Source organism: Puma concolor, chromosome A1 (assembly GCF_028749965.1).
Source record: "Puma concolor isolate L17-30 chromosome A1, mPumCon1.1.hap2, whole genome shotgun sequence".
In the NCBI taxonomy this organism is placed as follows: Eukaryota; Metazoa; Chordata; class Mammalia; order Carnivora; family Felidae; genus Puma; species Puma concolor.
Window position 1 is genome coordinate 60791290 of NC_141667.1, and position 25984 is coordinate 60817273.

At 41.4% G+C, this 25984-nt stretch overlaps 1 protein-coding gene across 1 annotated transcript in view; it reads left to right on the top strand.

Moving 5' to 3' along the window:
• Positions 1-25984, top strand: part of DOCK2 (dedicator of cytokinesis 2) — a 418455-nt gene that overhangs the window by 61479 nt on the left and 330992 nt on the right. The window contains exons 11-22 of the mRNA XM_086712812.1: positions 1849-1924; positions 2897-2973; positions 3568-3693; positions 4902-5026; positions 10144-10242; positions 12037-12109; positions 12221-12324; positions 14087-14270; positions 14393-14490; positions 16088-16177; positions 17175-17275; positions 18115-18249. Coding sequence (XP_086568938.1) covers positions 1849-1924; positions 2897-2973; positions 3568-3693; positions 4902-5026; positions 10144-10242; positions 12037-12109; positions 12221-12324; positions 14087-14270; positions 14393-14490; positions 16088-16177; positions 17175-17275; positions 18115-18249 — 1288 coding nt within the window. The remainder of the gene's footprint in view (positions 1-1848; positions 1925-2896; positions 2974-3567; positions 3694-4901; positions 5027-10143; positions 10243-12036; positions 12110-12220; positions 12325-14086; positions 14271-14392; positions 14491-16087; positions 16178-17174; positions 17276-18114; positions 18250-25984) is intronic.

The following is a 25984-nucleotide window of genomic DNA, read 5'->3' on the forward strand; positions in this document are numbered from 1 at the left end:
TTGTTTTTTGGCTTTTTAGAATGAGAGAAAGTGCAAAAGAGCAGGGGGGGGGGAGGGGCAGAAGGAGAGAGAGAGAGAAAATCCTAAGCAAGTTCCAGGCTCAGTGTGGAACCCAACACCAGGCTCGATCCCCCAACCCTGGGATCATGACCTGAGCTGAAATCAGGAGTCAGATGCTCAAATAACTGAGCCACTCAGGTGCTCCTAAAATATACTTTTTAAATCATGTACCATTTATAATTCCTCTGTATCATCTCTAAACCCTGTGTTTCAGGTTCTCCGTTCAAGATACCCCGATCTGCAAGCACAAACCAGCTGGCTCTCCAACTAGTCCCCTGGCACTGTTTGCAAAGTGGTGGAGTAGATGAAGTTAGCTTATAATGACCTAACTGGTTTTTTTTAGCCTGGCATTGTTGCTAGCTAGATAGTTAGGTGACCTTGGCAAGCATTTTCCCCAGGGACTTAGTTTCATTATCTGCAAAATGAGAGACTTGGACTGATTTATCTGTGCCCTGCTCTGAAATGCTGATGTCAGGATATTCCTGACATCGTAGTGTCCCTGTTAAGGCAGTGAGGGTTCTTCAACCTTACCTCAAACCGTGCCTTTGTCCTCAGCTGTAGTCTGCTTGCTCTTTTGGCTTCAGGTGAAAGCAATTTGATGTAACTGAAAGGTTCAGGCATAGATTGCTTCAGGTATAGCTGGATCCAGGAACTCGAATTTATATCTCATTATCTCTCAGCTCCTATGTCCTCTTGCTGACTTATTCTGAAGATGACTGTCCAGTTAGTTGGCAAAATGTGGGCCATCTGTTCCAAGCTTGCATCTTACCAGTTTAGTAATCTAGCGGAAAGAAAACACCTCTTTCCCATTAGTTAGTAGAAGCCCCAGGATCATAAATGTAGGCAACATGCTCATTCCTGAAGCACTTACTCTGGGCATGGGGATGTGGTCCTCTGACTGGACAAGTCATATGAACAACTCCGGAGCCAGAGGGAAATTGCTACACCCAAACCATGCCCACTGAGAATGGGCTGGGGGGGTGTCTGTTGATCACAGGAGTGGACAATGGATTCAAATAACAGTTCCCCTTCCTTCTGTCAACTCCCTGACTCCCCTCTTCGATTAAATGCAGTCATTGGCTGATTATTATCCAGACAGTTTTAATGGGCATGAAGTGTTTGAGGTATTTCATGTCACTAGGGTTTTGGCTATATTTGACTAGCTGTTCTCCATGCCCCTCCCCTGCCCTCACCACCATTTCTATAATCCCCTCTCTAATTCAGGAGTTCTTCACCTTGGTTTTATGGGCCTTTAGTGGCTAATTTGAGGTGAAATTTCAGAGGGTCCAAGATCCCTCTGGAATTGCAGGGTTCAAAGATCCTGCAGTTAAGTGTTCGTGCATATGAGCATGTTTATGAAAAGGGAGCGAGTAGATTTCATTAGATTCTCAGGTCCCATAGGGAGTCCTTGTGCTTGGGTTTTGTAGGCACAGTAGACACCCAATATATCTATGTCAAATCCAATCCTGCTTGTTTAATTTCATAGACACTCTTCTGATTCTTTTCTCTTGGCTTCTGCTAAACCACAGTCTCTTGGATATTTCTGTGGCCTACTGACCTCCCAACCTGCTTTGCCCAGAAGTGCTTGCCAGGTGCTACACATTATGAACCCTTGCTGTCTGAGTATTGTCTGATTCTGGCTTGCTTGCTTTTTAAGACTTTCTGACCCAACCTCTCTTATCCTATAGTCTCATCCCATTGACATCCCTTCCTGGGAGCAGGAGAGTGTAAGTCATTAATTCTTTTTTCTTTCTTTCTTTCATGTTTTTTTTTTTTTTTTTTTTTTAGTTATGGACATAACAGACATCATCAAGGGGAAAGCAGAGAGTGATGAAGAAAAGCAACACTTCATTCCTTTTCACCCGTGAGAGATTTTCCATTTCTTTCCCTTCTTTTAAACCACACCCTTCCTCATTGAAGGCTGCTGGAAAGTAGGCTGTAATTCCCTGAGTTGGCGATGGTCCCATTGGGCCTCCCAAGAGGAGGGCAGTAAAAGAACGAGTGTGTCTCTGTGCCAAGGCACTTGAGACCAACCTGCTTTTCACATATTCGTTCATCAACTGTTCTGTATTTGACAGAGTTTGACTGACATCTGGCAGAGGGCTGGGCACTGCAGTAGGCATGGGGCACGAAGTGGTTAATAAGATAGACGTGGCCTGTCTTCTTGGATCTTAATTTTGGGGAATTAAAATATATTTTGGGGAATATTTTGGGGAATTGATGGGGAATTAAATAATCAACAAAAGATTAATGCATTGATTACAAGTAATACAAGAACCATGATTCTGTGAAGCAATAACATATCAAGAACATAGAACAGGGAATCGTTACCTGGTTCTCATGGATGGAAATATCCATAACTTGAGAGGAGGATAGTGAGGAGGGTAAATGTCCTTTTCCTGCTCTGAAAAGGTGTCTGTAAGAAAGCAGGACCTCCAGTTTGAGAATGTTGTCTTTACTCTGTTACCCCAAGGATGTCCAGGGAGTATGGTGTTTTGTTATTGGCGATGAGGTCAGTGACTCTCATTAAAGCCTTTGCCACCTTACTGAACAGATGTTCCTTTTGAGGGCTTGGGAATCCTTCCTTTCCAAGAGTCTTCCTAGGGAAAGAAAAATGGCCTCTACTTATAGCAATGATGTTCCCAAATCTCCGAGCCATGTTGCTTTGTGGCATTTCCTGATGGCATCTATGCTGTCTGAGCTGGCATGGGCAGTCTCACTTTTCACCTAAGGTGTATGGAGGGCCTGGGTAACTTTCTGGAACACATGGAACCACAAGGTGGGAACCTTATTGACAGCGCCGCATAAGCATTTTGTGCTTTCTTTTCCTTCCCAGAGTGACAGCTGAGAATGACTTCCTCCATAGCCTGCTGGGCAAAGTCACAGCCTCCAAGGGAGACAGTGGAGGGCAAGGTAAAATGCCACAATGTGCCCAGTGGACTGGGCTCTGTCTTGGGAGCTCTTGATTCTTTGGAAAACAGTTCAAAATCCTAAACCCTGGGAAACATAGCCTTCCTTCTAGACAGACCATTGTGAAGAATGGAAGCATGTGATCTGTGGAGATGGAAAACCGCATCTCCTGAATCTGGGAGGCATGTCCTAGTGCCTAGAGGAAGAGGGGAACTGATATATCCTATCTCTTATGTGTCAGGCACTCTCATATATCTCCTTAATTGATTTAATTCTTCCCACATTCCTGTGAGATACGTGGTATCTACCTCACTTTACAGAGGCTAGGCTTAGAGAGGTGGGTTAGTTTGACAGAAGCTGACATTGCTAGAAGGCACCAGTGGGATTCAAACCCACAGATGTCTGGCTCCAGAGCCCATCTGCTTTCCACCTTCCTTCCTCCTGGGTTGGGTCACTGCTTCTGAGATTGTTTCTCTCTGCTTCCAGTGGTGTCCTCCAGAAGGAGCTCAAGGGGAGAAATGGTGGCGGCTGGGGGTGGGGGCAGCGAGACTGAGAATACCTTGAAGTTGCCTCTTCATGGTGAGCGTTCCCTTCCAGGCCTCTGGGTGACCATGAAGATGCTTGTGGGTGACATCATTCAGATCCGCAAGGACTACCCACACCTGGTGGATAGGACTACTGTGGTGGCCAGGAAGCTGGGCTTCCCAGAGATCATCATGCCAGGTCTGGCCTTCTCCTGGGGTGGGGGAGATCTAGCTTGTCACATCCATTTGCCCTTTAAAAAGTCAACTCCTTACTTTTCTACTACATCTTTTCTGTTTCTTTCCCTGAAGGTAACCACTGGAAATGATTTTTGTATATCCAAAAATCTTCCAAACATTCACGTAATAAAGACAAACACATAAATATACACACATGCACTTTTTCCCCTCACAATGGGATCACACTTCATATGCTTTATATACCATTACTTTACATACTTTATATAGAGTTCTCTGATTTGCTTTATCACTTAATAATTTATCATGGACATTCTTTCTACTTTACTACACATTGAATAATTCTGTTCTTTTGGGGAGGATATGTCATTCTCTTAAATTTTTAAACTATTTTTTTTTATTACCAGAGGACTCCATGCTCACTGTAAAATGTTAGAATAGCATGAAAGGGTATAAAGTGAAACGTTAAAAGCTCCCTCAAATCTTTGTCTCTAGAAGTAACTGCTATTAACATTTTCTGAACGTGTATATAATAAAAAAATAAATAAATGAGATGATATAATAACATTCTTCTGAAACTTCCCTTTTCATCTTAATCCCGTCTTAGACTTGCATGCATAGCTGCTCTCACTCCTCCTCCTCCCCACCATGTATAGTGGTCCCCTAGGGGCCTGCCCTGTGGTTCATTTGGACCTGCTTTACCTGTGACATCAACTCCGTGTGCATTCCCCTGTGGGGCTTTCCGTTCTGATTGCCCCCCATTCCTGAACACCTCCTGACCCTCCTTCCGTGTTCCTTGGGGACTCGAAAAGGCACTCTATCTTCTGCACAGTGAAAGATTGTGTGGCTGACTGTGGTTGCTGTTCACGGGCCAAGATCAGCTCCATTGGAGCTTTCCTTTGCCTTTCCAGAAGGTGTCACTAGAGGATGGAAATTAAATGATTTTAATGGGGAGAAAAACAGCCAATTTTGACCATCCCGCCTACCTTTTTACAACTGATGTCCTGGCGTTCGTCCATCCCCTTTTTACCTATCTTCCCAGCCTCCCTGATGAGGAAGCAATGCTTTTTTCAAGCATGTCTGATCTTGATTTCATTAGTAGATGTCAAGGCAGGGCACTTCCTCTCAGTCCCCCACTCCCTGTGCTTCCCAGTCAGTGTCTCTCCTGCGGCACAGACACCAACTCTTGTCTCTCTCTCCCTCTGCCTGCAGGGGATGTCAGGAACGACATCTACATCACTCTCTTACAAGGAGACTTTGACAAGTACAACAAGACCACACAGAGGAATGTTGAAGTGATCATGTGTGTGTGTGCAGAGGATGGCAAAACGCTACCTGTAAGGGCCCCTGCTGCTGTCCCGGGTGCCCCGGCCACCATGGGTGCTTCTGCTCTCAAAGATTTGCTTTTCTCATCCCAATCTGCTAACTGCCAAGAGCCTTTGGGATGCCTTGAGTAACATGATCTACACCTTTAGAGCTTGGTTAGCATACTGGCCCATAGTAAGACCTTGTATCGTGTTGTCTTTTACATCAAAGCAGTTTTTCAATGTCTGTCTCTCTCCTTTCATAATCCCTTTTTCTTTCTTCTATTTCCTTTTTTTTTTTTTTTTTTTGCTTGACCTCAGCTTATAGGTCAGTTTTTTGCTGTTAAAATGTTGTTCACATTGAAACTTGAGCTGGTTTATTCAGGCAAAATCCATGACAAGAAAAAGGATCAATACAGAGCCTTGGGCTAGTGTGGAGACTCAGGATGGCCTCAAAACAGACATTCCCAACACTTAATCCAACTCCCTAGTGCTCAGCTAGAATTCTGGTGGAAAGCCTTATTCGTAAATTGGTCTCCAGAGGGCCAACACAGTGTATTCAAGAATGCAAAGCACGTTGCTATAAATATTTATACAGCATATGTCCTATATAATATTTGTCATGTGTGTTTACATTTATTTACTTATATTTCTTCAAAGGTTGTCAGCAATTGTGTCCAGTGTGTGGGAGGGCTCTACTTCTCCATTTCTCCTTTTGGAGTACTGAGCTGAAAATAAAATCAGCTCTCAGCAGCAGTTTCAGCGTGGGCAAATATTCCTCTTAGGCCACAGTAGGTGATTAGATAGCACAGTACCGTGGGGGCGTTAAGTATTGATAAGTCATCTGCTCTAGCCTTGGGGCCTGGGGCTCAGGCAAATATTTCTACCCTCTACCTAAGAACATAAATGGCATTCACAGGGGAATTACTACGTGCCAGGCACTGGGATAAGTATGATGCATTGCCATTATTATCCCCATTTTTATGGGGGTGGGGGCAACTAAGCCTTCAAGTGAAACTGCTTTTCTAAGTACATAAGTACTAAGTACTTTTCTAAGTACATACATAAAGTTAGTATATGGTAGGGATGGGGTTTGGTTCCAGGTTTCAGGCCCTCTTAAATACTTCACTATAATGCCTATCCATTAAAAAAAATCCTCCAGTTTATTTCTTATATCAAAAAATGATGCTAATAACCACTTCTTTCAGATTCTGGGAAGATTAATAATTATTTTTTAAATTTAAAGAAAACCCCAATTGTCTTGTTTGTTGGTAAAGACTGGCCCCATTAATTAATATCTAGCTGAGCAAAAATCCAAGTGTTTAAATCATCCTCTTCTTGTTGGCTCTGAAAAGTAAAATAAGTGAGAGACATTTTGCTCAAAAGATCACAAAAGAAGAGCGGAGGGCTTTTATCTGAAAGGGAAATTGCATTTCACGAATGTATAGACCATTGCTTTGAAGTTATTTTTATCCGACTACCTGTTGAAGAACTTTTAAACCTCAGCTTCATTTTTAAAAACACTGATATGCTCACCTTCAGTGTTGTCAAAGGACAAATTAGAAGGAACATTTAGCAGGAATGCAGGCATCGAATCTTGCTCCTGAACCATTCTTCTACCTCTGCCACCCTTTCCAGTCACACCCGACCAAGCTGCGCAAACACGCTCATCAAAGATGAATATATAAGCAGGTATTCTGGGGGCTGAAATGGAGAGGTAACTATGGGGCACGGTGATAATTTGCAGTTTCCTCTATTAGGGAAGTTATGGGGGAGTTCAGTTGACTGACTATTGAAAATTGCTAAGGAAGCCTGTGGGAGGCTGTTCTTTCTTTATTTGCAGAAATAAATATTACTGCCTAATTAAGTGTCAGGCAGCACACTCAAATACTTTTGATACTGGTGGGTTCCTGTGGAAACAGTTGCCTTCAGAGATATCTATTTCTTTTCCCGCTGCAGGTGCACACTGCCCTTGGCAGGCAGGGCCAGAGGACAGAGTAAGTTACACGTGTCCTTGGCCCACTTTGGGGTCTCAGCAACCTTTTACAGGAGGGGCCATAGCAGAAAAGCTAATGCAGTGGACTCTGGGATCAAATAGATCAAGTTAAAATCCCAACCTCCCTTCCTAGTAGCTGTATAATCTTGGATAAGGTTTATTTGTCTATAAAAGAAGAGTCATAATTTCCTCCTCACAGGGTTGCAAGTTAAACAAAATGGTAAGGGTAAGGCACCTGGTATGCAGTAAATACGCGGAAACAGGAAGGGGGGTAACATTCAGAGAAGGGCGAGCAACTGCAAGTTGATGCCCTGACCAGGAACTGAGGCAGTCAGATGGTCACTACAATGAGGATGGATGCCTGAAGCAAGTTTAAGGAGAAGCAAAAAGGATTAGATGCCAGGCTGAGAAACCTGTCCTCTTCTGAGCTCAGCTAGCCAACGGGGGTAGAGGCAGGCATAGAGGACAGAATAGTATAGCAGTTGAGACCATGACCTCTGGGGCCAGGCAACCAGGCTCAATTCCCAGTGTAGCCTGGATTAGCAGGATGACCTTGAACAAATTACATCATCTCTCTATGCCTACAATTTTCTGTCTGAATCAGAGACTGCAGCAGTTGCACCTTGCTTTTGTGAATATCGAATAAGGTGATCTACATAGTAAGTGTTCATTAAAATTAGTTACTAGAAAGGTATAGTAGTCTTCTGGTTTGATTCTTGCCTTGTGGCTGCTAACTGGCATCTTCCTGGCATGTGGCTCTGTTGGTGTAGAGCACTCTCGTTCTCAAAGTGCGTTTGCATCCATGGTGTCATTTGTTCCTCAGGTGATTACTATCAGGTAGACAGGGCGTGTGTGAGGAGCCTGATTTTTCCTCCTGCTGAAGTGTGTCTGCCAAGACTAACTCAGCATTAAAGCCCCCAGGCTTCCTGATTCCTATGCAGATTGCCTTCAAGTAACCTGAAACCTACTAGGAGTTCTTACTGCTAAACGGGTACCATGGGGGTGGGCAATGGGGAAAATTATTGAACAGGCTTACTTGAGACATTTACAAATCTATATTTTCTCTAAAACCAGGCTCAGTCCCTGGTCATGATTCTCGACACGTGGAAACATTCAGTTTTATCTCGGAAGGGTTGAGAGTGAGGGTCTTAGGCCTTTCTCAGAGTAGTACTGAAACTTTTTTCTACAGCCTTAGGCCATCAAAAGTTTTCACCATCAAGATAGTTTTGTGGAATTCAGTTGCTCGCCATACAACAATTTTACTTTCACCAGAGATATATACGAGTTTCAGATTTTATAAGCTACATGGGATTCACTGCAACTACAGAAACTCTAAGCCCATAAATGTCACTAGATATAAATCATGGGAGGCTGGAAGGTTGTTATGGAAGGAACACTGGACAGAGAGTTAGTGGGTCGAGATGTGTGCTAGCTCTGCTACCTTTCTGGGCAAGTGACTTAACCTCTCAGGGCCTCAGTTTACTCAGTGTTGAAATGCGGATAATAGCAGTGATCATCTGAGGTGGTTATGAAGATTGGATTAAGTGAGGTAGTATGTATGAAGCGTTCAGCATAATGCTGGACAAAAAGCACTCTCTAAATGGTTAGAAAAACTTTGAAAGTATGTTTATAGATCAGTGCCTCAAAAATTTCTGTAAGCCCTCATTCCATTCATTCCATTGAAAACCAAGAGAGTTGTCTTTCTTCATTTTTAGTTCACTGGTTATTCTTGGGTTTTTTTGTTGTTTGTTTGTTCTTAGAGGTAAGTTCTGAAAGGATGCTATATCCTTATTTTGAAATGGATTCAGTTGGATTGCAAGTACCCTCAATCATTGTTGCCCTACAGCTTGGAAGTAAAGAGGGAGAATTCCAGGGAGAGATTCTACTTCCCACAAGCAGGATTCTACTTCCCACAAGTTAGCTTCTCTTGTTGGGGGTACCAAAGTGCTTGCGTGTGGCCAGTTTGGATCATTTAGCCTGGTGGTGGTGGTAGAGGGGATTTCAAGGATCCATTGGTGAATTGGATGGAATCTGTAAGAGGCAAGGAGTCTGTCATCCTAAAAATGCCCAGAGACACACAGTTTTGCAGTTAGGGAGCCTGGCGCTCTAAAATCAATCCTTTTGTCCCTACATCTCTGGAGACTAGAAGTAAATAAAATTCTGTTGGTCTGGTATAAAACATTTAGACCCTTTCTGGGTGACCCTAGCTAAAATCTTGTTTTGGGGCCAGACAGCTAGAATTAATACAAAGAGATAGAATTAAGGTGCTAGCACACTCTATTAGCAGATCTTCCTTATTACTCTGAATGTGATTTTTATGGCAAACGCTAAATATCCTATAAAGTATACTTGCTCTGTGCTCATTCTCTGTTTGGAATGTCTTTCCCACATTTCTGCTCAGAGCCAACTTGGAATCTTTCTTCAAGATTCTCAACTGTCATCACCTCCAAGAAATCTTCCCTGAATCCTCAGGCTACACTTAAGTGTCTCTTCTCTGTGCTCCACTGTAATAAATACATATGTCTGCCATTACATTGCATTTAGTGATTTGTCTGCTTATCTAAAGATCTTTCTGCAAAACTGTGAACTCTCATGTCAGGTTGAATATCTGACTAATGCCCATTTCCCAGTGCTTGGCATGGGCCTGATACTAGAAGATGCTCCGTGACTGTGGGGCTCCCTCTGCCCCTGTATCTGTCTGCAACCCATGCTCCCTCCCATCGCCCAGCTTCTGTGTTAGCATCAGAAATACATCAGAATGAGCTGCTGCTTGACTGATCTGAGCCTGTTGTAAACTTTGTGCACATTCAGATTTAAGAAACAAATAGGATTAATAAGACTGGCAGCATGCAGTAACTCCAAGGCTGGTTACCATTTACAATAAGTCAGTCACGTCAGCGCCTGGTGTGCTCCAATGGTTTCCAGAATGCAAGTAATAGAATTTCTGTAGTTAAGCAGCTGTCACTCCTGGGGCCAGGGATGTTCATGTATAAATCTGTAATTTAGAAGGGTACCTGGCAGAAGGGTTGGTGAAGGGAGGGTTTTCCAAGGCCCTAAGGCCATTGTTGGCCTTGGAACCAAAATTGCCCAAGCACAGAAAATGGCAGTTCTATAGTGTTTTTTTTTTTTTCTCTTTTTTTCCCTCTTGGATCAGAATGCAATTTGTGTAGGAGCTGGGGACAAGCCCATGAATGAATATCGGTCCGTTGTGTACTATCAAGTCAAACAGCCACGGTGGAATGAAACAGTCAAGGTAATAATGATAATAATAATAATAATAATAATAATAATAATAATGATAGCACACATGTATTTAGGGGCTCTGAGACACCTCCCTAAGACCTGAAGCAATACCCCAGTGGTGTGTCAGGGAGTAAAAATGGTGGCCCAAAGCATGAGCAACCTGCTTCTCTTGATCACCCTTCACTGACCCAGGACCAGCCACTAGAGAATTGTCATATGTTCTTCTTGTGGACAGTGTCTAGCCTACCAAGTTATGTCACTCTACTCAGCAGTGAGGAGCGACAGAGCTTGCAAGCAAATGTGAGGCTATAAAAGACCACTTGATGCCTGAAAGATATTCTCTTGGGAATATGTCTCAGACAAAAGTGGCATTAATCACAAATACTCACACTACCAGATTGTCACACTAAGTGGAAGGGAATATCATGCATTGGAAGAAGAGTTTGGAATTAATTCAGTGAACAGGGAAGCTTGAATATCTCTACCTTATAATTAGTAGCAGTCTTTATTTGCCCTGTTCTCTGAACCCAAACCCAAGATGTTCGTTTAACTTCCTTTTCTGAGATAGCTACCCAGAGCTCAGTGGTTCTTGCCCTGTCACTTATATTCCTGTTTTCCTCAGTGGGTCTCCCCAAATTCACTCTCTTCAAAATGACCTACCCAACTTCAGGGTCAGAAAGCTATTGGATGAACCAAGTTGTTTTTCTCTTTTCTGTGTTCTCTTGTACACTAGTTATTTCCCTTTGCTAGCCCTTGTCATATGGTTGTTAAAATATGCATCTCCCCATGTGAACCATAAGCTTTTTGAGTTGCAGGGCCTCTGCCTTACATTAACATGGCCAGCATATCACATGACCATAGCTTGGAGTAGCCATTAAATTCGCAGCAAAAGAATGAATTGGACTGCAGTCGTTCATGAGGTTCTCAGAAAAATCCCTTTCTTCTGTCTGAAATTACAAATGATGGATCTCTTCAGGCTCAAATTTCATTTTCTGGAGCAGAAAGTGTCCCAAAGTATACATCGGTTTGGCTTTTAATAGTCATCTCTACAGTGTAAACTTGTCCCTTTAAAAAATCAAAGTGGCTTCCTCACAGGTAGCTAAACTTTGCTTTGGCTTGAATTGCAAGTTATGGAGAGAACTGTGAGGTGTTGGGAGGTGGCCAGTCCATGGCCAGGCCTGATACGTATTAATCAAGGGTTCAATAGACCACCCTCTGGGCAGTGAAATGGGTGACCAAGGAGTGGGTGATTTGGCTCAGTGGCTTCAAAGGTAAAAACATCTGGGTATCTGTCCAGCCAAGGATGGGAATGAGCCCTAGGGTTTTCCAAAATATTGTTGGATTTAAGCATTTTTATGAATTTTCATAAACAAGAGTCCTCAGGCATACCCTGTAATGACCATTGTTAATTTGCTAAGCCCTGCTGCAATTGCCAGAACTCCTGGAGTGTGTAAGGAAAATGTGCATTGTGCAGTGTGCAGTGCATCAAATCCTGTGCTAAAGTTATGTGACTTTTATATCAATTTGGGGAGATTCATTTTAACCCACTATAATTTACGAACCTCTTTTCATTGGCTAGGAATGCAATTTGCCAAATGGATTACATTTGGTACTTTATTTTCTCTTCATAGCTAGTTCTTATGTAATTTATTTACAGTTCATCAGGCTTGATGGATGGATAATAAATCAGCATGCAGCTCTCTCAGTTAAATGGTCAGGCTGCCTTTTGCGGGGGGTGGGGGTGCTGGAGTGGGAAAAGCTGTTTAACTCATTGTCTCCTGAATTCTGGTTTCTGCCTACCAAGGTGGCTGTCCCTATTGAAGACATGCAGAGAATCCATCTGAGATTCATGTTTCGACATCGGTCATCCCTGGAATGTGAGTACCTGACCAAGTGGCATCTCTGAAGCTCCTCTAAGGAGAGAGAAATGAGATAACTGGGTGACCCATGTGTCATTTTCTTTCCTGACCTCACAATGCTATTTCCAGCTAAAGATAAAGGAGAAAAGAACTTTGCCATGTCCTATGTGAAGTTGATGAAGGAAGATGGGACCACTCTGCAAGATGGGTGCCATGACTTGGTCGTCCTAAAGGTACCATGAGTTGGATTAACTCTGCAGTGAGTAGGGTCCAGGAATCCAAGGGAAGATGGCAGGATTGCTTAGTGGTTAACAGCAGGGACCACAGAATCACACACACCAGGGTTTACCAGCCATGTGGCCTTGTGCAAAATCTTAACTTCTCTGCCTCTGTTTCCCTCTCTATGAGCCCTCAGTGAATAATTGTGAGTATCATATGAGACCGCTCCTGTAAACACAACTGTGATGGGTACATGGAACATTGAATATGTGGAAAAGGTTATTGTTACATACAGAATAGGCTATTGACTGTAAAGAGCCCTGTGGGATATATTAAAGACCAGCAAGAAACACTTGAGAGATGCCTCACTATTGCTAATGGCAACATATCAGATGCTGGGATCCTGATCCTGCCCCTGACTAAATCTGGAATCATCTCACATGTCTCCCTGAGTGTCAGTTTTCTTTTTTCTTAAGTGTGATGGTAATATTTATGACTAACCAGTGAGATGACCCATGTGGAAGGGCTGTGTATAAAAGGGTGTATAGATATCGGCTGTCATTATTTTACATCATGAGACTTGGACTATTTTCAAGAAGTGGGGAGGTTTGCCTTGATCTCACTCACATGCTTTCCTGCAACCCCTCTTATGGCAGCAGGATGCCTATGCTAGCACCTAACTGGAGACAAAGCATGTGGTTGTGAAACAGGACAGGCACAGGGATCCAACTCTTGTCCTTGGCTTTTTCAACCTTGGGGGCTGAAAACATCCTTTTGCCTATGGTCTCCATGGCAAGCATAGCCTCATCAAGGCTTCATTATAAGGTACTCTTCTCTGAGTCTCTCTGGCTTTTCTGGAAACCCACACCTCCCTTCTTCTGCACAGCTGCTGTCTTCTCATTTATGACACATCAAGGTAGTTCTTGGCTTGAAAGCCATTCTTCCCCAACATATTGTGAACTCACTGGAGGCAGGGGCCCAGTTGTAGTCAGTTTTCTATTTACTTATCTTCCTTAAGTCTCCCTTTTCTTATCTGTAAACCGAGGGTGATAGCAATGTATACAACAGTGCCAGTAGCAATTGTGAGGTTTAAATGGAATGAACTAAAGCATACTTAGTGCATACTTAGTACTTAGTGCAGTATCCAGTACAGAGTAAGGGATCCATAAACATTAACTCCTATAATGCCTACCTCTAATCATTCATTTCCACATTCCAAGGGACTTAGGTGTCTATCAATTCTGTTAAGAGCTCTATATGAATTATTCCCATTTAGTCTGCTCAAAATTTCTAGGAAGTAGGTAATATGATTAATCGTCGGTTTAATCACGAGAAAAATGAGACACATCCAAACAATGTGTTCAAGATGACACAGACTTGTGAGTAGTAGAATAGGGTCTAGATCCCAGGACTTTCAGATTCTGGTGCCTTTGCTGTTAATTTCTCCTTTAACCTGATTCCTTGTCTTGCTCATGGGCATGTGTTAAGATCTCAAGGAATGTAGGCGGAATCACAATGAACTGCCAGGGGAATCTTCAAATTCCCTTTGTACTGTTAATGAAGTCCACAGAGCCTTCAAATGGTTGGTCAGTCTTTTTTCCATTAATGTAACTTTGGGTTCTTGCCTGGTTTGTGGAAAGATAGCCCTGCCATACCAGCTGATATTTACTGCTTCTCTGATGATTTTTTAAATTCTGATCCTCTGCACCTTCAAACTCTGTGTGGCATTGGGCATGTACCCACGGCTTGGGGAAATAACCAAGGTGTTTTTCCCAGGGGGAGAGTAAGAAGATGGAGGATGCCAGTGCTTACCTGACACTTCCTTCTTATCGACACCATGTGGAAAACAAGGGGGCCACCTTGAGTCGAAGCTCCAGCAGTGTTGGGGGGCTCTCTGTCAGCTCCCGGGATGTATTCTCCATTTCCACCCTGGTGTGTTCCACAAAGCTCACCCAGAATGGTAATGAAACCATCAAGAGTTGTGTATATGTAGTGCGTGTGTATGTGTGTAAGTCCAGGAAGATGCTGAATGAACAGTTTAGTCTAGTAATAGTAATTCAGCTTATCTGGACTCTATTTCAGTGGGCTTGCTGGGTTTGCTTAAGTGGCGTATGAAGCCTCAGCTGCTACAGGAAAACTTAGAAAAATTGAAGATTGTCGATGGAGAGGAGGTGGTAAAGGTCAGTGGGGCTTCGTTTTGTTTGTATTCATCCACCAGTGACAGAGATTTAAATCATGGGTGGCTTCTGGGGGCAAATGAAGTGTTGAGAAAGATCGGACTTTTTCTCTAACAGTGGGACATAACGTCTCAGATTGCCATGAGAAACCTTTACTGGGAAATCCAGAGGCTGATTTGGTTCAATGATGCTGAAAACATGTTGAGTGGTAAAAAACTATGGTTGTGTTTAGTTTCTGGAAGGAGATCAGCCTGGGTGTAGATCTCAGCTCAACCACTCGCCAACTTTATGTGATAATACGGATGTGACATATTTTGCAGGGTTGTCGTGAGCATTCAAGGCAATAATATTTAAAAATTACTTAGTGTCGTCTCTTACACAATGTTCTACTAAACACGTAAATCATACAGAGTTGAATAAATAGTAACTATTCATTATTTTTGTTGGTATAAATTGCTAAAAAGTGTGATCTTTTAGTACTACCTACTGTTAGTGTTAGAAATAAAAAGTATTCTTAGTTCCTGTTGCTTACAGAGTATTATGCATCATACATGAAAGAGAAAGACATCAGGGCTCACATTTTAAGTGAAACAAGCAGGAAATAATACACATGTCAGATGTGTTGTTGTGTCCACATGGTGTTGGAGAATATAGTGTCTGAGGTACAGATCTAATGAAGCAACCTTCTCTTCAATTCTATAAATTGGGACAAATATTTCCCACAGGTCTTGGTGATCTTGTTTCCTCAGGAATTTGGTCAGCTAGAAACTCTGAGATTAAACATCTGTATTTGGTAGCTCTGTGTTTTCAGGGACTATGGGAAATATTGACTCATTTCCTAGGAAGGAAGAGTATCAGATTTTAGTTAATTTTCCATACATGGAGAAGCAAAGGTAGAATTTTCAGATCAGTGCTTTAAAATGTGCACCATTGATCCACCTACCTGATTCAGCAGTAGAAGGAAAATTCTCCAGACATCCTTTCATAAGGTCTATCATGTTTGGACTGCTTGGAGAAGCATCGAGGAGGGAATTACATTGTCTCTACCTTTGCATTATATTTTTATTTTTCTAAAAAAATGTTATTAAAGTATATACACACCCTAAGGGTACAGTTCACTGTATTTTTACACACGTACATACTGATATACACACCGTCTAGATCAAGATACAGAACATTTTTGGCATTGAAGTAGACTCTCTCTTACTCCTTCTCAACCTCCTTATACTGACTGCCATCATAGATTTTTTTTGCCTGTTCTTGAATTTCATAAAAATAGAGTAATGAATATTGTACATTGTTGTGTCTGACTTATCATACTCTACACAGTTCTCATGAGGGTTATCCTTGTTGTTGAATGTAGAAGTAGTTTGCTCTTTTTTATTACTATGGAGTATTCTGTATTATTAAAACACTGTCATATATTCATTCATGCTGTTGATTGGCAATTGGGTTGCTGCAAGTTCTGGCTCTTGTGAAGAAAGCTCCCTGGACCTTTTGAAGGCAGCACATCTTGGATGTGTACTCTCATTCCCTTAGGGATACACTGAGGAGTGGAATTTCTTCACTCTTCTAATGTGACCTTCATTACTTTGTCCAGTTTCTCCAGGATACTCTGGATGCCCTCTTCAATATCATGATGGAGCATTCTCAAAGTAATGAGTACGACATCCTCGTCTTCGATGCATTGGTAAGAAAGAAGGGACCGGTGTTTAGTGACATTAGACATTAGTGTGTGTCTCACTGTGAGAACACTGAGAACTTGTGTCCCCTGTGGCCCTTTCATGAATTTTTTTGGAGGCACTGTAACTTTTGGCAATTAGAGCAATGAATGAGCGGCTGAGGATTTGGGGAGTTTGTGTTTGTTTCTAGTTCATTTGAAAGCATGGTAGGATGAGTTAAAGGGGAATTTTAAATGTTGATGTCATATTAGTACTGGTTGCAAGTACATGAAGCTAGATGCCATGAATAATGGCTTCAGCTTTCCATGAATGCCGGGAGCTTGTTTTGGCCAGGTTATGAAGCACCCAAAATGTTTCCTACCTTCTTCTTTCTCATAGTTTCCAAATTCCCAGCATCATTACATCCTCCTGCCCACCCAGAACATTTTATGGTAGCACACAATCCCAGTCCTTCCTCTAACATCTTCCCAAATGATCTGTTCTTCCTCTGTGTCCCAACTCATGTTTTCTTAGTGTCATGTCCACACTAGGGTATCAGTGACCAATGAAGTCTTAGTGCATTAACTGCTTGTGTCAGTGACATTTACATTTTAAAGAGGTTACTTGGAAACAACTGTGACTTAATCCAGTGCTTCCCAGAGGGCTTCTGGAAAGGTAACCTGTAAGAAGTGCTAGACATTGTATGACCCTCTCAGAGATTCACGATGCATGTAGATATGTTAAAGACTCCAAAAAACCCTGAAGGGAAGACGACAGTCTAACAATGATATCCTGAAATCTGTCAAACTTACCTGGCCATGAAGCCCTTTTATCCTATAACACCCTGTAACACACTTCATGAAATGCCTTTTAGGAGAGATACTACCGTAATGAAAAGGACTAACAATATATTAGTGAGTTAATTCCTGGGCAAAATAATTTTGCTGGAGATTTAATTATGCCATGTGACTATGGCTTCCTGCCTTGGGTCTAACCCCAAACCCTGATTCCTTGAATCTTCTTCAGATCTACATAATCGGACTCATTGCTGACCGGAAATTCCAGCACTTCAACACTGTTCTGGAGGCTTACATTCAACAGCATTTCAGTGCCACCTTGGCTTACAAGTAAGTTACTGTACATATGGGAGTTTCTTGTCCATCTCCTGCTTGCCCTGCCAGGATGCCCAGGGCACAAGGATCTTGAGTATTTTCCTTTTGTATCAGGCTGTGTGAGTTCTCCCTTTCTGATAAGACCCAGTCCATGATGGATTATTTGAATTAAATAAAAATGTGCAAACCCATAGGTTAGAATGAATATTTTATTGTGGTAGCAGTACATGAAAGCATTCATTCATTCAGTCGGTCAGCCAGCATTTATTGAGCAGGACTTGAGGTAGACACTGGGATTCAGAGGCTAGAGAAGAGAAAGTGCACATCCAAGTAGCCCATTATAGCTTGGACACAGGGAACTGATGGTTACAGATAGGAGGTGATGCTGGAGAGGTTGGGAGAGATCAGTTTTCCAAAGGGCCTTGAAGTTTAGGCCAAATAGTTTGAAGTCTGCTTCGCTGGTAATGAAGAAACATGGAAAGTTTCTCAGTAAGGGAATTCCATGATAATACCAGAAGTTTATTTTATAGGAAGCAAATGCTGAAAAGAACATTATCACCACCATTATTTCCACTCATATCCTGATTATGACTAGCTTTCCCAGTCAAAAGATTTTTTGCCTCACTAGTTTTTCCTTTGCTGGCTTTTTATGGGCAGGAAATACTAATTTACTCCCTGTATTAAATACATATATTTTAAGCAGAGTTATTTTTATGGCTGTAAACGAGTGAGTAAGCTTAGCTGTACCACCACCTTTAACCTTTGATTGAATGCTTTATAATTTACTGAGCAAACTAATCACCATGCTGTGAGTTAGAAAGAGATGTATTTTCAAAATATAATCCCTTATTCAGGAAATTGATGACGGTGCTGAAGACTTACTTGGATACCTCCAGCAGAGGGGAGCAATGTGAGCCGATCCTACGAACTCTGAAAGCTTTGGAATATGTGTTCAAGTTCATTGTTCGGTCGAGGACATTATTTTCACAGTGAGTGCTTGTTATGTAAGAGTGATTGATTAGTTCTGCAGTTCCTCTGGGATACAACAGTGTTTGTGTCATCGGAGAGATTCTTTTATAAAATTACAACCAGCCATTGATCAAAAACAACTTAAAAATCCAACACAGAGAGTTATGAATAGGTTATAATTGTTCCCTCTAAGCTCATTCGGGGAAAAATATAAATCTTCACATGTTATAGAGTTATGTTTCATCCAATGGACTTGATTTGTGATTTGAGGCTCTTCTGTATTTCATCTATAATTTTTCATTTGATTTGAGATATGGTGAAAACTTTCCAGGAATCCTCAATGATAGAGGTACCGGGAGTGGAGAGAGCAGAACTTGGGGAGTTTGACAGTTATTTGGCTCTAGCAAGTTGTGCATGACAGATGAGCTGTTATTTGCAGTTGATCTATCTGTCCTTGAGATCCTAGTAGCCAACAATTGAGCTGACATGTTAGAACACCTAAGAGATTTGATGTTTGATGAACAGTGTTACAGAGGTTAGCTGCTCTTTTGAAGGGCTTCAGAGATGGAGGCATTCAAATGCAACCTGCAAAAGAATGGTTTATATTCATCCTGGCTATAAGGAAGGTAAAGCTAGGCAGGGGATTGGTTGTGCTTGTGTGTACGATCAGGTTGGTTGTGTGTGATGGGAGGTAAGAAAAAACATACGTGGAATGTATTGTCTGGATTCTCATCAGTGCAGATGAAGAACATTCAACTTAAACTGATTTAGGAAGAGTAGGACTTTATTTTATTTCACATTTTTTAAAAACCCAGAGGGCAGTTGGCCTCAGGTATGGCTGGATCAAGATACTGAATGCCATCAGGATAGTCCCTGTCTCTCTAGATCTTGCCTCTGCTTTCCTTTTGTTGGTTACCTTCTGAGGCAAGTTTTTAAATGTTAAAGCCACTGGAAGCCTCAGGTTCGTAGTTTAATTTAAACAACTGTAAGCTCTTTGTTGTTCCAGTAAAATCCTGTGCCAAGGACTATCTTTGATCATGTGCTAAGGAAACAGTATGACCAAGGAAATGAATATGCAGATTATGTGTTTGTGGTCTCATGTGTACCTCTGGAGCCATGGGTCGGGTCACCCACTTATTGTATAGACTTGTTTAATTGGAGAGATGGCTTCCCAAAAGACAGTAGAAGTCTGTTGTCATCATTTTGATCATGACAATTGATGGGCTACAAAAGTTTCATACTCAACAAGGCACCTGAAATGTGAATCATTTCGATTGTCCTGAAACATTCTTTGAGATTTCAGGTGAGAATAGAAAGAGATGACTGTCTTGTACCATGTCACAAAACATATGTCATGTGCATTCTTCTTTTTTTAAGATTCTTTTTCAAGTCTACATTTTTCCCTTTTAGAATTGATGCAAATTTTACATTTTATTTATTTATTTATTTATTTATTTATTTATTTATTTATTTATAATTTAAATCCAAGTTAGTTAACATATAGTGTAGTAACAATTTCAGGATTAGAATTTAGTGATTCATCACTGACATGTAATACCCATTGCTCATCCCAACAAGTGCCCTCCTTGATGCCCATCACCCAACTCCCCTCCAGCAATCGTCAATTGGTTCTCTGTATTTAAGAGTCTCTTATAGTTTTCCTCCCTCTGTTTTTCTTATTTTTCCTTCCCTTCCCCTATGTTCATCTATTGTGTTTCTTAAATTACACATATGAGTGAAATCATATGATATTTGTCTTTCTTTGACTGACTTATTTTGTTTAGCATAATACATTCTAGTTCCATCCACGTTGTTGCAAATGGCAAGATTTCATTCTTTTTGATGGCTGAGTAGTTTTCCATATCTTCTTTTTTTTTTTTTTTTAATTTTTTTTTTAACGTTTATTTATTTTTGGGACAGAGAGAGACAGAGCATGAATGGGGGAGGGGCAGAGAGAGAGGGAGACACAGAATCGGAAACAGGCTCCAGGCTCTGAGCCATCAGCCCAGAGCCCAACGCGGGGCTCGAACTCACGGACCGCGAGATCATGACCTGGCTGAAGTCGGACGCTTAACCGACTGCGCCACCTAGGCGCCCCTTCCATATCTTCTTTATCTGTTCATCAGTCCATGGACATTTGGGCTTGTTCCATAATTTGGCTCTTACTGATAGTGCTGCTATAAACATTGGGTTACATGTGCCCCTTCGAATCAGCATTTTTGTATCCTTTGGATAAATACCTAGTAATACAATTGTTGGTTCATAGGGTAGCTCTATTTTTAGTTTTTTGAGGAAACTCCATACTGTTTTCCAGAGTGGCTGTACCAGTTTACATTCCCACCAATAGTGCAAAAGGGTTCCCTTTTCTCTACATCCTCACCAACATCTGTTATTTCCTGAGTTGTTAATTTTAGCTATTCTGACAGGTGTGAGGTGGTATCTCATGGTGGTTTTAATTTGTATTTCCCTGATTATGAGTGATGTTGAGAGTCTTTTCATGTGTCTGTTAGCCATCTGGATGTCTTCTTTGGAAAAATGTGTATTCGTGTCTTCTGCCCATTTCTTCACTGGATTATTTGTTTTTTGGGTGTTGAGTTTGATTAGTTCTCTATAGAATTTGGATACTAACCCTTTATCTGATATGTCATTTGCAAATATCTTCTCCCATTTCATAGGCTGCCTAGAGTTTTGTTGATTGTTTACTTTGCTGTGAAGAAGATTTTTATATTGATGATGTCCCAACAGTTCATTTTTTCTTTTGTTTTCTTTGTCTCTGGAGACATGTCTAGTAAGAAGTTGCTACAGCTGATGTCAAAGAGATTGCTGCCTGTTTTCTTCTTTAGGATTTTGATGGTTTCCTGAGTTACATTTGGGTCTTTAATCATTTTGAGTTTATTTTGTATGTGATGTAAGAAAGTGGTCCAGTTGCATTCTTTGCATGTTGCTGTCCAGATTTCCCAACACCATTTGCTGGAGAGACTGTCTTTATTCCATTGGATATTCTTTCCTGCTTTGTTGAAGATTAGTCGGCCATATATTTGTGGGTCCACTTGTGGGTTCTCTATTCTGTTCCATTGATCTATGTGTCTGTTTTTGTGCCAGTATCATATGTCTTGATGATTACAGCTTTGTAATAAAGCTTGAAGTCCGGGATTGCGATGCTTCCAGCTTTGGTATTTTTTCCAACATTACTTTGGCTATTTGGGGTCTTTTCTGGTTCCATACAAATTTTATAATTTTTTGTTCTAGCTCTGTGAAGAATGTGGTGTTATTTTGATAAGGATTACATTGAATGTGTAGATTGCTTTGGGTAGTATCGACATTTTAACAATATTTGTCCTTCCAATCCATGAGCATGGAATGTTTGTTTTTCCATTTCTTGTGTCTTCTTCAATTTCTTTCATAAGCTTACTATAGTTTTCAGTGTACAGATCTTTATCCTCTTTGGTTAGGTTTATTCCTAGATATCTTATGGTTTTTGGTGCAATTGTAAATGGGACCAATTTCTTGATTTCTCTTTCAGCAGCTTCATTATTAGTGTATAGAAATGCAACTGATTTCTGTATGTTGATTTTTATATCCTGTGACTTAGCTGAAATTATGTATCAGTTCTAGCATTTTTTTGGTGAAGTGTTTCAGGTTTCCACATAGAGTATCATTTCATCTGTAAAGAGTTAAAGTTTGACCTCTTCCTTGCCAATTTGGATGCCTTTTATTTCTTTTTGTTGTCTGATTGCTGAGGGTAGGACTTCCAGTACTCTGTTGAACAACAATGGTGAGAGTGGACATCCCTGTTGTGTTCCTGACGGTAGGGGGAAAGCTCTCAGTTTTTCCGCATTGAGGATGATATTAGCTGTGGGTCTTTCATATATGGCCTTTATTATGTTGAGGTATGTACCTTCTATCTCTACTTTCTTGGAGGTTTTTACCAAAGAAGGATACTGTGTTTTGTCAAATGCTTTTTCTACATCTCTTGAGAGGATCATGTGGTTCTTATCCTTTTTTTTTTAAATTAATGTGATGTATCACATTGGTTGATTAGTGAATATTGAACCAGCCATGAAGCCCAGAAATAAATACCCCTTGATCACGGTGAATAATTTTTTTTAATGTGCTATTGAATTAGACTTGCTAGTATCTTGTTAAAAATTTTTGCATCCATGTTCATCAAGGAAATTAGTCTGTAATTCTCCTCTTTAGTAGGGTCTTTGTCTGGTTTTGGAATCAAGGTAATGCTAACCTCATGGAATGAGTTTGGAAGTTTTCCTTCCATTTCTGTTTTTTGGAACAGTTTGAGAAGAATTAGTATTAACTCTTCTTTAAATGTTTGGTAGAATTCCTATGGGAAGCCATTGGCCCTAGATTCATGTTTGTTGGGAGATCTTTGATTACTGATTGAATTTCTTTACTGGTTATGGGTCTGTTCAAATTTTCTATTTCTTCATATTTCAGTTTTGGTAGTTTTTATGTTTCTAGGAACATCCATTTCTTCCAGATTGCCCAATTTGTTGGCAATTTGCTCATAATATTCTCTTATTATTGTTTGTATTTTTGCAGTGTTGGTTGTGATTTTCCCTCTTTCATTTGTGACTCTATTTATTTTGGTCCTTTCCTTTTTTTCTTTCTTTTTTCTTTTCTTCTTTTCTTCTTCTTCTTCTTCTTCTTCTTCTTCTTCTTCTTCTTCTTCTTTTGATAAATCTGGCTAGGGGGTTTATCAATTTTGTTAATTCTTTCAAAGAATCAGCTCTAATTTTTGTTGATCTGTTCTAATGTTTTTTTTTTTAATTTTGATATCATTGATTTTTGCTCTAATCTTTATTATTTCACTTATTCTGCTGGTTTTGGCCTTTATTTGCTCTACTTTTTCTAGCTTCTTTAGGTGTAAGGTTAGTTGTGTATTTGAGACACTTATTTCTTCTTTAGGAAGTCCTTTTCCTTCTTCAGTGCTGCTGGAAGTGTAAGTGACTTTGGGCTTCTTTTTTTTTTAATTTTTTTTTTTTATGTTTTATTTATTCTTGAGAGAAAGAGAGAGAGAGAGAGAGAGAGAGAGCATGAGTGAGGGAGGGGAAGAGAGAGAGAGGGACACAGAATCCGAAGCAGACTTTAGGCTCTGAGCTGTCAACACAGAGCCTGACTTGGGGCTCGAACTCATGAGCCTTGAGATCATCATCTGAGCCAAAGTCAGATGCTCAACCAACTGAGCCACCCAGGCACCCCAGTGACTTTTGGCTTCTTAAGGAGTGAGGTGCTCTGTTAATTCAGCATAGCATATAGAACATCATTGATACTGATCAAATGCCTATTGCACAAGATTCTTTTTGAGGGCTAAGACAATGCATTTGGTTAGAAGAGATGTCTCTAAGATAATCCAGGCCTAATCTTGAATCCTTTCTCATGAACAAAGTGTAGGCTGACCTGCAAAGAAGTTCTAGGGCCTCATGGTGAGGGAAGGTAGCTTTCCTGTGTCTTGTTCATTTTAGAATCTTTATCAATGGTTTCCTCTCTAGGGTGGCGTCAAGGACATTGGGAAGTGATGGAGGTATTTCCCCAAACTAGGAGGGCATTTTACTTAGGAAACTAGAAAATAGAAGGTTTGAAATTTCTAAACCAGCTGGTGAGAAATCATAATATAATTATTGCTTCGGGGACTTATTGTGTCTGATATTGTGTTTCTTTTTCCTGTTATTCTTTGTCTTTTTGTCTCATGTGCATAATTTCAGCTAATCTAGCTCCCATTAGCTATTCCCTTGCCATTTTTCTTTGCACATACTGCACACGAATGTTTGCAAGGGCTAGGAATTATCCTGTATCAATATGCAGGATGCAGTTGGGTAAGGGAGGAAGAGAAGTTGTTGAAAAAGATTGGATTTTTTAAGGATTATTTATTTCTATCACATAGCCAAATAATGTGATTTTCCTGTCCTCTCTCCTTATGTCACTGGCTCCTGAGCCAAAGTCTGGGGCAGGTGTCTGGGCATATACCTGTGCCATAGTTGCAGTGGAAGCTGGCAGAGCAGGTTCAAGTTTTTGCTAGAGGGAGGCAGGCTTGAAAATATGGGAAACTCCTAAATCGTGGGAAATGTGTCCAAAATATGCTCAGTAGCCATCAATATGACCAATATCCATTAGGCTTTTCTGGAATGACTGAGCTTCTGGGAGACACAGAGCATAGTGAGAAACATTCAGAAAGAGTGGAAGTGATTATCTTCTAGGCGTTGAGCTTCTTCATAAAATTCCTCGCAGTGCCTTTTATCCTGAAGCTCAGACAACCAGCTGAGCTGATCCCCAAGATTTCTGAGCTGTGGAATTACTCAGAGTCCAAAGTAGCCTGTGCTTCCCTGAATCACATAATGGGCACTGAATAGCTTCCGTTCCTGCTGGCCAGGCACATAGAAGTAAGTAAGGCTGTGGTGTTTCTGTAAGGATGACTCTCTAAGACAGAGAAAACCCAGAGCGTGGCACTACAGAGGGATTTGTTCCCACTTACCTGTGTTCCTTCCAAATCGTAATGCTGCCATAGGCTAGAGTTCAGGGGGCAATGTGGGCTAATGATTATGTTCATGTTGTACTGGTCAATGTTGGCTCAGTGATGGCCAGTGTTCCCACGAGACAGACCTGGGAGGGAGTCATATGTTTGTCCCTGCACCCAGCTTAGTGAGTGACCTACCCTCTCTGAGCCTCAGTTTCCTTGTCCATAAATGGGGATAAACCAGCTCTTAGTGTTTTGAGGATGAAGTGAGATTACATGTACAAATTTCTCCATGTAGCATCCAGTACTTCATTTCACAAATGTAACAAACGTTACCTGTTACCATGTTTTTACCAGGGCAAGACAGCAGGAGTGTTTATTTCAAAAACTCAGATTTAAGTTAAGAAATGGTGTCTTGATCCATGCTCAGAGTTTGGCTTACTGTTCATGCTATCCTAAAGCTGTCTTGCTGTTTTTGTTTGTTTGTTTGTTTGTTTGTTTGTTTGTTTTTAAGGAGGAAGGGATCTCTCTCCCAGGTGTCTGCTTTTTGAGGATCACAATGTAGGACTTTTATGGCCCTGTGAATTCACCTTGGTCTGTTGCTAGCCCATTGGCTGGCCCCTGCTTATGTCTGCTGTGTGTGTGGTCAAGCCCTGTGGGCCCTAGCAGCCATGTACCCAGCTCTCTGCTTCCTGTTTGCACTGCCTGTCTTTGCTTTTGTTTCATGCCTCCTGCTCCCCTTCAGGATCTACTTATTCACTTCTTGCTTTCTCCTCCCTCTCTGTATGCTCCCAGTCTCCTGGGATGCTCTTGCATCTCTACATCCCTCCTCCCCTCCCTCCTCCCAACCCCCTTTGCTTAGGAGAGGCACTTAGTTCAAGTTAAAGGCATAGACTCTGGAGCTAGCTACTTGGGTTTGAATTCCGCATTGGAATCCTGCTGCTACCATTTAGTGATGTTTATGACTGTAGGCAGATTATTTCATCTGCCTAAAGCTCAGTGTCCTTGCATGTATGTACAAACCCTCGCAGGGTTGTGGTGCAGGCTAAATAAGTTAATGGATGTCAGGCATTCAGCACAGTGCCTGTCGCATAGCAAGCAGCCACGGTTATTATTACCTGCTAAGCGCATTTCACTTGTTCCCTCCATTAGTCTTTGCAAAAATCCTATGGAGAACCTCATCTCCCCACTTCATCTCCTCCTTCTCTTCACTCACTCTGTGCCAGCCACACAGGCCTTTTTGCTGTGGCCCAGGCTCCTGACTCAGGGCCTGGACACCTCCCCCT